At 40.0% G+C, this 13,630-nt stretch overlaps 2 gene segments (V, D, J or C); both read left to right on the forward strand.

Annotated features, from left to right (window-relative positions):
* The first annotated feature begins 9,362 nt into the window (after positions 1 to 9,362).
* Positions 9,363 to 9,902, forward strand: LOC117595222. The segment is given in 3 exon segments: positions 9,363 to 9,408; positions 9,507 to 9,710; positions 9,802 to 9,902. Coding segments are annotated over 3 exon segments (351 nt in total).
* A 2,916-nt stretch (positions 9,903 to 12,818) lies between these two features.
* On the forward strand, positions 12,819 to 13,342 carry LOC117595264. The segment is given in 2 exon segments: positions 12,819 to 12,917; positions 13,014 to 13,342. Coding segments are annotated over 2 exon segments (360 nt in total).
* Positions 13,343 to 13,630: the final 288 nt, after the last annotated feature.

The raw sequence follows: 13,630 nt of genomic DNA on the forward strand, positions 1-13,630 counted from the left end.
GAGTCAGTCTGTTCTGCCTCAGTCCCTATTGTTTATATTACATTAGTTTATGTGGTGAGGGGCTAGAGTCAGTCTGTTCTGCCTCAGTCCCTATTGTTTATATTACATTAGTTTATGTGATGAGGGACTAGAGTCAATCTGAATTATATGCTGATGTATCCTTTTGGATCCTAGGAATGCTCTATCAAATGTTTCTGTCCTGTTGAATCATAGGAGGACCTGAGCCCTTGGACCATGTCTAGTTGTCCCTGTCCAAAGTCCTCCTGGTTTTGTTTCTGATCTAGTTACTGCCTGATACTTCCTGGTGTCACTGCCCTCAGACCACCTGGTCATCCCTCTCCTTGTTCACCGCAGCTTTTCAGGATTCTGCATAGCTAACGTCCCCATATTATTGTCAGTTTCTAGCCGTTGTATCTCAAAATCATCAAAATGTTAATGTTCTGGAAAACAACAGTATGTTCTGCTATTACAGTTTTTTACAGTTGCTAGGACACATTTTCCAATACTTAGGTCACTTTTTCAAAACTCTTCACACAGTGAGCACAACAGAATTATAAGTGGGCTAAACTGAGTAGCAATTATCATAGCTTTGGCACAAAATGCATTCAATGACTACATCTTTCAAATTACATTAATTCTTTTCTCACTTCGACACAACAACCGCCAAAACTCTGTGTACTTACAGGCCAATTTGCACATGCATACATACTGTTTTCAAAACTGTTAAACTTAAGTTCAAAACAATAACATAATACAAAGCTGAATATGACAACAATTTGGTACAATTCTACAGTCATATTTTAATGAAATATATTTGAAATCTTAAAATTAGATGCTATAAAAACAATTGGACAATTGGACCAACCACAGCTGATTCTCATTGTAGATGAACATCTACACAGTTGTTACTCTTTCAATTTCATTACAAAAAGGAGACAACTGCTGAGTAGTTTTGCATTGTGATGTGGACCCAGCCAGAAAATGGACCCAGCCAGAAATAGACAAGTGGCTGAAAGAGGAAGAAGAGTGGCTTGGAAGGGGAGAAGAATACGTTTGTGGTGAAGAAGAAGAATAAGAGGAAGATCAAGAGCTGTAGTCTCAGATGAGATCAGAGCTACTGTAATTGATCATGTAGTAAATCATGGTCTCTCAATGAGAGAGGCTGGTCAGAGAGTGCAGCCAAATCTGCAACACATCTATTGTTAGAGTTTTCCGGCAAACCAACAGGTAACTTGTATTCTGCAAGGGCATTTGACTGAGTTGCACATTACAGAAGTAAATAGACTTGTGTGTAACTTGTGTGTAATTGCTTTTGCATATCTGCTTAGGACTCAATGGTTACCTCACACAGGCGGGAGAGGAAGGATGTTCACTGATGTGCAGGAAACTGCCATTGTTGATGTGGTCATCAGAAACAATGACATAAAACTCATTGAGATTCGAGACAGAGTCTTGGCAGACAATGTTACCTTTGCAAATATTCACAGTGTAAGCATAACAACTATTTGTAGAGTCCTGAAAAAACATCAGGTAAGGATGAAACAGTTGTACACTGCCTTTTGAGAGGAACTCTGAACATGATTGGGAAGAGAGCCACAGTGGATGTCCCGGGCCAGAGGAGTGCCAACATCACAATGTCCGCAGCAATATGGACTGCTGTTACACAAACCACTAATTGGGCTATACAACACTGAACGTCTCATCGCGTTCCTGCATGACCTCTATGGAAGGGTTGTGCTAGGTGAGGAAAGGGATGGAGAGAACAAATCAGCCAACATTTATAATTGTATGGGACAATGTGGCATTTCACCACTCCCGTGCAGTCACCGAGTGGTTTGAAGCCCATCCCAGAATGGTGTCACTTTTCCTCCCACCTTACTCTCCATTCCTCAACCCCATAGAGGAATTATTTTCCTCATGGAGGTGGAAGGTTTATGACCACTATCCACATGATCAAATATCCCTTCTGGACGCAATGAATGCTGGATGCCTGGACATATCAGCAGAAGATTGTCAGGGATGGATCAGGCATGCCAGAAGATTCTTTTCTAGGTGTATTGCCCTAGATGGCATAAGATGTGATTTTGATTGTTTACTTCGTGTGCTATAAAGTTTGAGAGTTTCTTGCTAAGAAAGACCTGTGCCAACTTTATGTCAGCAACTCTGTTGTCCTTTCTTCAAAACTACTGAACTGTGGCGCTTAACGAAAGACCCCAAATAGAATTAAGTGTCTATGAGGTACGATTTGCCTCAACATTATCAGTGTGAACAGATATACAATCTGTGTTATTAATCTGTAATATGTATGGAGAGATTGAAAAACCATGCATAAAATTTAAAATATGTATGAGCAGATTGACAAAACTATTGTAAATTTGTGATCTATGAACACAAAAAATACACATTCAGATCCACAAAATAAAGTGTACAAATAAAAACACTTTTCATGAAAATCCCCCTAAAAACACTGATAACTGAGTATTATGCAGAAATATTTTTTTCAGCGTGTTTATCTCTTTCACTACTGATTTTGTGTCTCCCTGTCAGGTGTCCTTATAGTTCCCTCTTCCCCACTGTCTATATTCAAATCCACCCTCTTGTTCTTCCCTACTTAAGCAGTGCCTTTACTTAGAGGCACTCTAGTCCTTGAGAGTAGAGGAGAGCAGCTCCCACAAAATCAGCCTCAACACAAATTCTTTTTTTTATTCTTTAATCACAAGGAAGTTGCTTATGTTGGAACTCCTGAAATATTTAGATGTGTATATTAATTATAAATTAATATATTCACTGTTCATATCCCGTTGTCTTAAATCCTCATCACCCACCGTATTTGAAAGATTTGTCTATATTATGTCTGTTCTTTATTTAAACATTATTTCAGTGTCTCTCAATTATCTCCCTCAATTTGCCTCCATTGCAATACTCAATGTCATTGAATATTGCCACATCTATTAATCTCACGTGTACATAGATTATACTTAATACCTGTACATTTTCTGTAAATGTGTGTATTTCCCACTACACATTTAGAATTGCCATATGTAATGCATTCGCATTAATTGCACATCTATACATTCCACTTGTATATTCATATACTTGTACTTCTCTGCACTCCTCTATTTGTACTTCTGGTTACATGCAAACTGCATTTCGTTGTACTGTACTTGTACAGTTCAATGACAATAAAGTTGAATCTAATCTAATTGTGGGTGTTGGAAATCATCTCTGCTGCTTTCACTGTTGGGAGCTCCTTTCTATGTTTCTGTAGTATGGGGGAATAAAGGTAAACCCCTTCGAATTCTATTGAGTGGATAGGTAGGAAAATTTGTGCAAAATGATAATCTATGATAATTTAATATCTAATAATCTGACTCCATATTGTTTGTAAACATACACAATCATAAATGACCATGATATGCTGGAAGTTCTTAGAAGAGGTACTTAATTATTCGTCAGAAGCCAAACATTTGAAAGGTGACATGTTTCACAGCCAAAGTTATCGTCAATGATCCTCATCAGTCAAGTACAGAAAACAAGGGACGGTGTAGCAACCGGGAACTCAGGGATGACCAGTCTGGTGACTTTGTGTGTGTGCCTATATGCGTTATCATAAGCACCCATAAGGTGTAGGTCGTTTAACACGAACCATACAGTAAAATGGCATGTGTTCCTGGGGCTACACAGAAGGTTACGATGTCCACGACTCAGGGATGACTAGCCAATGTCATGTGTTCCTGGGGCTACACAGAAGGTTACGATGTCCACGACTCAGGGATGACTAGCCAATGTCATGTGTTCCTGGGGCTACACAGAAGGTTACGATGTCCACGACTCAGGGATGACTAGCCAATGTCATGTGTTCCTGGGGCTACACAGAAGGTTACGATGTCCACGACTCAGGGATGACTAGCCAATGTCATGTGTTCCTGGGGCTACACAGAAGGTTACGATGTCCACGACTCAGGGATGACTAGCCAATGTCATGTGTTCCTGGGCCTAACCAGACCGCTTTGAGAATCCAGGACTCAGGAATACCAAGTCTGATCGCTAAGACTTACATGTGTTTGTAATTACTAGCAGCCTTATGAGCTTGAGTATGGAGATGAACGAGAAGAAGTTGGCTAAAACAATGAAAACAAAGAAACTGGCATTCACACATTTATATATATATTCAATTAGCACCATCCAAAGCTAGACCCTTGGTCTTGTAGGATTCTTTATCCATTAAACATTTACTTGTAACAAACGATACATAACATGTACAGCATTAAAACTAATTGGAAAGTTTTTCCTTTATGAGACACACATTAAAAGACCAAACATCAGTGAGATTAATCCAACAAATGTCATAGTTCTACTTTGTTGATTTGTCCATCCTCACACCTGGTTTGTCTGAGTGGGTGGGGCTACATTGGCCCCCACTGTGTGTGTCCGTTCCTTTCAGGAAGCAAATAGGCCCATTGGTGTTAGATTAGGATGTTCCACTGAGTTGAGACACCAGACGGCACCTTCACAAACCTTCCAACACATCTTTCATTACACTACATTTCTATCAAAATTTGTGTAATACTCAAACCTGGTCTATTAAGATTACAGTATATGGTTGATTAAATATTTTGTCTCATTATTGTGCAATGTAAAAACCTCCCTCAGCAAGCCTCTATGATTATCCTACCTGTTTTTTTTATTCACCAGTTTTTACAAGTGGATTGGGCATTGGAGGAACAAATGGCAAGGATTAATTTGAAAGAAGTTCAACCTTCCTTTAGAATCTTCTGAAGGACAGTTACTTATGAACTTAAATTTGTGTGTAATTTATATTCTGTGTTCATAACTGCATGCAGCAGTAATACCAGCTGCATGCAGTTATGACCATCAGAATGAATACGGGAAGTTGCTGAATTCTTCATTTAATGTGGTATATTCAGAAAGATAAGCTAAAGCCGTTGAATCCGGTAACAGTGATGATTCTCCTGTACTATTACTTATACACTCTGATATCTAGTCTACGTCAATGCAAATCCACCCTCTAGTTCCTTCCCTACTTAAACAGTGTTTGTCCATAGAGGTCTTCTGAGTCCTGGAGAGTAGAGAAGAGCAGCTCCCACCAGATCAGATTCAACATAAACCATGTTCTCTGTATTTCTGCTAATGCTGCTGGCAGCTGCCTCTGGTGAGTCTGTGTGGATGGGGGGGAAGGGGTTAACAACATTATTAGTGATATTTTGTTTTATCAAAACTTGAATATGCTGTTTGTATTAAACAACATTATACATGCTTTGTCCACAGGTGTTCACTGTGAAGAACTCACTCAGCCACCCTCTATGACTGTCCAGCCAGGTCAACCACTGACCATTTCCTGTAAGGTCTCATACTCTGTATCTAGCTATGGAACAGGTTGGATTCGACAACCTGCAGGGAAAGCACTGGAATGGATTGGATATATCTTCAGTGGTGGAAGCACAGCTTATAAAGATTCACTGAAAAGCAAGTTTAGCATCACAAGAGACACTTCAAGCAACACATTGTTTTTAAAAGGCCAGAATCTGCAGACTGAAGACACAGCTGTGTATTATTGTGCCCGAGATTCACAGTGATACAAACCTGCACCACACCATTACAAAAACAGACTTCTCCCTTGTTTAGGTGAATATAAATATATCTACCAGGAGGGGGCAGTCTGAGTCTACTGGTATCTACAGATCAAACCTGTCTTGATCTAATGACCTGTGATATTTACTACATTAAGTTCGTTCATGAGATATTACACATTATATCCATGTAATGTAAAACAATCATCCAAATCCACCACATTATTATCACCTCATAAACTGACAGCAGACAACCATTCTAGGAGATTTTAGAGGTTTTAATTGATTTAACAAAATACCTGTGATAATTGTTTGATTTCTCATTTTTATTGTGTATTGTGTAATAAATGTATACTTCTACAGGCTTAACCCATAAGATGAGCTTGCTTGCACCGTATCTCAGTCAGAATAGGCCTTAAACTCAAGTCTTTGGGTCAGGTTTTAGGGCTAGGTTAAGTTTATGTCTAATTGGTGGGTAATCAAAAAATAAAAGTTAAATTATTTATCATTTCCGCTGGTTCTTTACCCCGGTACCAGGGCTACATTGGTGATTTAGACTTCCATGTTTCATCTACACATTTGGTACCAAGGTCTTAAGGAGGGGCTCGTGTGGGGAGAGAGGAGTAAACGATTTGGTTTTTTCCCGTTACCAATATTAAAAGGCGATATTTTTCTGACAGTAAAATAAAATAAACAATAATGCCATGCTCAGATTGTTTATAACATGGTGTTTGAACTTGAGTAATAAAACTAATTTCTTCCTCCAACTCTTGTGACCGGCTCCTTCTCCACCTACACTCGTGACACTGCAACTGTAAGCCTGTGTATTCATTATGTAAAGGATGTTGTCAAAACTATCTACCTTTAATACCAGGATTTGGGAGAATTCTGATGGAATTTTGTGTTGTTTTAGATTCTGCAGCCTACATCTTGGTGTCAGCGCTCCGTTCTCAATTGAGTCCATGGCATCATTTTATACCCCCCACCCATTCTTGTGTAAGTACTGAATGTACTTCCAAATGTTTTAGAGATTATATCATTGTTACCTTGTGACTTGTGTACTCCCTCCTTGCAAGAAATAAACAGTTAATTGTGCAATAGAGTTTTCCTATTATCTTACTAACCATTTTAATAAATTGTATGGACATTTGAAACTGCCATCACAGTATCTGGCACCAAGATGTAAGCAGCAGATCCTTTAAGTCCTGTAAGTTGCAAGGTGGGGCCTCCATGGATCGGACTTGTTAGTCCAGCACATCCCACAGATGCTCGATTGGATTGAGATCTGGGGTATTTGGAGACCAAGTTAACGCCTTGAATTCGTTATTGTTGTCCTCAAACCATTCCTGAACCATTTTTGCTTTGTGGCAGGGCGCGTTATCCTGCTGAAAGAGGCCAATGCCATCAGGGAATACCATTGCCATGAAAGGGTGCACATGGTCGGCAATAATGCTAAAATAGGTGGTACGTGTCAAAGTAACATCCACATGATTGGCAGGACCCAAGGTTTCCCAGCAGAATATTGCCCAAAGCATCACACTGCCTCTGCCCGCTTGTCTCCTTCCATAGTGCATCCTAGTGCCATGTGTTCTCCAGGTAAGCAACGCACACACACCCGGTCATCCACATGATGAAAAAGAAAAACGTGATTCATCAGACCAGGCCACCTTCTTCCATTGCTCTGTGGTCCAGTTCTGATGCACACGTGCCCATTGTAGGTGTTTTCGGCAGTGGACAGGGGTCAGCATGGGCACCCTGACGGCTATGCAGTCCCATGCACAATGAACTGCGATGCACTATGTGTTCTGACACCTTTCTATCAGTACCCAAATTTGGGGAGTATCAGATTACAAAAAAAAGTAACTGTAATCCGTTACGTTAGCAACTTAAATATTGTAATCGGATTACAGATACTTTTGAAAACAATTATGATTATTCTTGAATTACTTCAAGTGAAAAATAATTGTTGCGTGAAATAATTATGACAGGCTGCATGCTTGGTTTTTTATTTAATATTTTAAAAACATCGTTATTTGAACCAAAATAACAATTGAGCGCCTCAGTTGTTGAGTGTGTAATCATCAAGCGCGAAACCATGGACGCGCATAAGCAGTTTAGTGACTGACGAAACGCTAGTTTAATTGGAAAAGACATTGTGTATCTATGTTAGCCGACTCATTTAAAGGTGATTTAGTTATACTCTACACGTCTTTCACAGAACAATGATAGGCGATAGGCCTACTTAATGTTATATACTAGTTCAAGTGTTATTATATAGTTCAAGTTTCAAGGTTTATGCAATGAACAACACAGCCGAGAAGAGTTGCACTGAAAAACTCAGACAGGAAATGTTTTTGAAGATTAGGGAACTATTTGTTAGATAGCTGTTACATGGGGCTGCCTTCAAGATAAAACATTATATGGAATTAATCAGGATATTTAAGGAGAAAAGGTGTGTTGGGAAACACTCTTCCGAAGGATGATGACATGCATTTGAAGGATGATAATATGCATTTGACACAACTACCTCAACTCCATCCATACAGGTAGGCCATGTGAATTGCTTGCTTTGCATCTCAGACTATTGCATCTATTGGTTATCATTGGCTGCTGACGACATTGACTTTAAGAGTGCATGTGTATAATCACAGTTTAATTCTATAATTTGAGATTTGAAAATCAATTGATGGTGGCCCTAATAATCATGTTACGTTTGCGCGGGTAAAACTTATTTGTGTTTTTTGTGGGTGTTCACGATTGCAAACAAGCGTTCGTGTGTCTGGGGTTTCTGCAACGTTGGTGGTTGTGGAGCAAAACATCAGACTATTGTATTAATGTACGGACTTGGTTTTTATATACAACAACATCAATACCCTTTTTGAGAAATTGCCAATTATTTTTCAACAATGTTTTGAAACAATTATCATGAATAAAACAAATAACAGAAAAGGTTAACACATCCTTCGATTTAAGGTTATGTTCAGAAAAACAGCCAGATTCTGGAAGATCGAGGTTTATTGGATTAATTGGAACGACTGACAGACCTTTAACGTGTAATTTGGAGATGTAGCGCAATCATATTGAAGTAGAAAGCAATGGTTTGGAAACACTTTCAAAGTAATTCAAAGTAATCAGATTACGTTACTGATTTTGAGTAATCTAAAAGTTACATTACTGATTACAAATGTAGACAGGTAACTTGTAACTAATGGATTACATTTAACCTACCCAACCCTGTCAGTACCTTATTTAACTTCTTCAGCAATTAGAGCTACAGTAGCTCGTCTGTTGGATTGACAAGTCTCTGCCCATTTTCAGAAAACATCTAAAACCATACCTTTTCAAAGAGTACCTAGAATAGCTCCTCTGCCACTATCTTTTGTCTTTGTCAATGTTTATTATGTTTATTATTTGATTTGCCATCTTTCCAGCATTGACTTTTGCTGACTAACTGATTGATTAGAGTTTGCTCCCTACCTCACTTTCTTAAAATGTATACACTTACTGTGGCTTGGTATAACCTGCTAAATGACAAAAATGTAAAATGTTCAGTATACTTGCCTCTACAGTATAACCCGCCCTTAAAAGTAACAGTGTCAATGCCCCAGCAGAATCTCCTATATACACTCTGATATCTTCCATCATTAGTCTACGTCAATGCAAAACCACCCTCAAGTTCTACCCCTATTTAAAGTGCCTGTCCTTAGAGCCCCTCTGAGCCCTGGAGAGTAGAGAAGAGCAACTCCAACCAGATCAGATTCAACACAAACCATGTTATCTGTATCTCTCTTGATGCTTCTGCTGGCAGCTGTTAACTGTGAGTCACTGGATCAAACAAATAATTCATGATGTATTTTATGTTTTTTTATTAAATAACTTTTATATTAAGCAAAATTATACATGCTTTGTCCACAGGTGTTCACAGTGAAGAACTCACTCAGCCACCCTCTATGACTATCCAGCCAGGTCAACCACTGACCATTTCCTGTAAGGTCTCATATTCAGTAGGTAGCTATTACACAGGTTGGATTCGACAACCTGCAGGGAAAACACTGGAATGGATTGGAATGAAATACACTGGAGGCACAGAGCAGAAAGACTCCCTGAAGAACAAGTTCAGCCTCACAGAGTGCTGACACCAAGACGTAGGCTGCAGAACCTAAAACAACACAAAATTCCCTCAGAATTCTCCCAAATCCTGGTATTAAAGAGTTGGAGGAAGACTCATCCAGCAATACAGTGACTTTAACTGGGCATAACGTAGAAGCTGAAGACACAGCTGTGTATTATTGTGCCAGACATTCACAGTGACACAAATCAGGAACAAACCTGTACAAAAACTGACTGAATCCTTATAAATGGAGTTACATGTATCTGTCAGGAGGGGGCGATAAATTCCCTTTCTTTCATTATATTCCTCATATAATAATGAATTTAGGTCAGACTAGATTAGTTTCTATGCAAGGGCGTAAGAGTGAGTTTCATATTGGAGGGGAACACATTTAAAATGTTATTGTGGGGGGACCAATTAATCTGCTTCTAACATTGGGGGCGGGGGGGGACATGTCCCTGCTCATACGCCCTTGTTTTTAAGGACCCTAACTTCAATCACCAACTATCTAACTAACACCGATCTAGGTGATTGTAATATACACAGTATATATACATATACACAGTATATCACAGAAGTGAGTGCACCCCTCACATTTAAAAAAAAATATGATTATATCTTTCCATGTAACAACACTGAAGAAATGACACTTTGCCACAATGTAAAGTAGTGAGTGTACAGCTTGTATAACAGTGCATATTTGCTGTCCCCTCAAAATAACACAACACACAGCCATTAATGTCTAAACCGCTGGCAACAAAAGTGAGTACACATAGATATATTGAGGGGGCAGCAAATTTACACTGTTATAAAAATTTTACACTCACTACTTTACATTGTTGCAAAGTGTCATTTCTTCAGTGTTAGATATAATCAAATATTTACAAACATGTGAGGAGTGCACTCACTTGTGAGATACTATACATGTGGATATACAATCACCTAAAGGATTATTAGGAACACTATCCTAATACTGTGTTTGACCCCCTTTCGCCTTCAGAACTGCCTTAATTCTATATGGCATTGATTCAACAAGGTGCTGAATGCATTCTTTAGAAATGTTGGCCCATATTGATAGGATAGCATCTTGCAGTTGATGGAGATTTGTGGGATGCACATCCAGGGCACGAAGCTCCCGTTCCACCACATCCCAAAGATGCTCTATTGGGTTCAGATCTGGTGACTGTGGGGGCGATTTCAGTACAGTGAACTCATTGTCATGTTCAAGAAACCAATTTGAAATGATTCAAGCTTTGTGACATGGTGCATTATCCTGCTGGAAGTAACCATCAGAGGATGGGTACATGGTGGTCATAAAGGGATGGACATGGTCAGAAACAATGCTCAGGTAGGCCGTGGCATTTAAACGATGCCCAATTGGCACTAAGGGGCCTAAAGTGTGCCAAGGAAACATCCCCCACACCATTACAACACTACCACCAGCCTGCACAGTGGTAACAAGGCATGATGGATCCATGTTCTCATTCTGTTTATGCCAAATTCTGACTCTACCATCTGAATGTCTCAACAGAAATCGAAACTCATCAGACCAGGCAATATTCTTCCAGTCTTCAACTGCCCAATTTTGGTGAGCTCGTGCAAATTGTAGCCTCTTTTTCCTATTTGTAGTGGAGATGAGTGGTACCCGGTGGGGTCTTCTGCTGTTGTAGCCCATCCGCCTCAAGGTTGTGCGTGTTGTGGCTTCACAAATGCTTTGCTGCATACCTCGGTTGTAACGAGTGGTTATTTCAGTCAAAGTTGCTCTTCTATCAGCTTGAATCAGTCGGCCCATTCTCCTCTGACCTCTAGCATCAACAAGGCATTTTCGCCCACAGGACTGCCGCATACTGGATGTTTTTCTCTTTTCACACCATTCTTTGTAAACCCTAGAAATGTTTGTGCGTGAAAATCCCAGTAACTGAGCAGATTGTGAAATACTCAGACCGGCCCGTCTGGCACCAACAACCATGCCACGCTCAAAATTGCTTAAATCACCTTTCTTTCCCATTCTGACATTCAGTTTGGAGTTCAGGAGATTGTCTTGACCAGGACCACACCCCTAAATGCATTGAAGCAACTGCCATGTGATTGGTTGATTAGATAATTGCATGAATGAGAAATTGAACAGGTGTTCCTAATAATCCTTTAGGTGAGTGTATACATATGGATAAGTAATGAATCATTAATTTAATTCATACAAGATGAGTATCTTAGGACAGCAATGGATCATCTATGCTCAAATTATAGCTCCAACCTCTAACCTGGTATACACTTGTTGTAAGGTCTGTACCTCGTTCACGTCATTGATCACCGGGAACCAGCGCCCCTCCCATATCTCAACCTTCCACTCCACCTGAAGGCAGCACTCTTCCCGCCTCACAATCACCTGAATACTGATCACCTGTGTCACTTACCTGTTACTTTGTTTTCTCCCTCTTAGCCTTCCTATTGTGAGGTATTTATAGTTTTTTTTGCTGCAGCTTTTTGTGTTTTGACCTTCTGCCTGCCCGAGATTTGGAGACCTGCCCAGCCCTTTTGTACCTCAGTCTGTATCTGTACCTTCCTGTGTATGACCCCAACCTGTCCTTCTGACCACCCTTCAGCTGTCCCCTGTCATCAAAACAAGCAAGGCACACCCCAACTGGAACCAATACACCTACCTCCATCTGGTATCGTTACACTTGTAATGTAATGCATTTATAAGAACAACTTCCAAAACCTTCAGATAATATGAGCATTCCCATTGTAATAAGTAACCCCCAACTGCATCATTAAAGGCCCTCAAAGAGAAGAGCACCTCCAACCAGTTCAACTTCAACACAAACCGTGTTCTATTCTCCCTCTTGTGAATCTCTCTGTTTCATACAAATGGAGTCTGAAGAAGGTTCTACAGTGATTTGAAATGTATCCTTTTCTTGTTTTGTCGATTGATCTGGTACCTTTAAGGAATATTGGAAACCCTTAGCACTACTACAGCATGTATAGTCATTACATTAATGTACTCTATTGATACTCCAATTCATTATAAAACTGTCCTCTATGCAAATCTCACAGAGCTCCTCTTCCTCTTTCCCTCTACCTCATATAAACAGTCTCTAATTAACAGTACATCTCTCTGAGTCTTGGAGAGTAGAGAAGAGCAGCTCTGACCAGATCATCTTCATTAATCATGTTCTCTGCATCTCTTCTGATGTTGCTGTTGGCAGCTGCCTCCTGTGAGTCTTTTGACTTTTGTCTGACCTGTATAAACTGTGTTGCTGTGATACTGCTGTGAGTCTTTGGTTGGTCTGACATGTCATTCCTCTCCTCAGGTGTCCACTGTCAGGTCGTTCTCACACAGGCTGAACAGTCGGTCCAGGGGACCCCTGGGGGATCCCTCAAACTGACATGTGCCTGCAGTGGATTCTCTCTGAGTGGCACAAACATGTACTGGATCCGCCAGGCTCCTGGAAAGGGACTTGAATGGATCATTTATTATTATAGCGACAGTGACAAAAGCAATTCTCAGGCAGTACAGGGCCGTTTCACTGCATCGAAGGACAGCACTAATTTCTATCTACACATGAACCAGTTAAAGCCAGAGGACTCTGCAGTGTATTACTGTGCTAGAGACTCACAATGGTAAAAGTCATGAGAGAAGCTGTACAAAAACCATCTGGTAGAGACAGGAAGGATAAGCGCAAACAAAAAGACTCCCGAACACATGCACATAACATTCATACCCACGCACACCTGTGAAACAGACACTCTAAAAGTAAACTAAGTCTGTTGTTAGTTAATGTACTGTATGTGGTGCTTCCAGTGTGTTGAGAAAAATCCTTGTGATCAGACAAAACTGCTGACCTTTCTGACAACATGATGTCATTCCAGACCCTGAGAGATCAATAACTAATGTTCTGTTGTTGTCTTTTTGTCATGTGTGGAGTTG

This window comes from Esox lucius, chromosome 11 (assembly GCF_011004845.1).
Source record: "Esox lucius isolate fEsoLuc1 chromosome 11, fEsoLuc1.pri, whole genome shotgun sequence".
Lineage (NCBI taxonomy): Eukaryota > Metazoa > Chordata > Actinopteri > Esociformes > Esocidae > Esox > Esox lucius.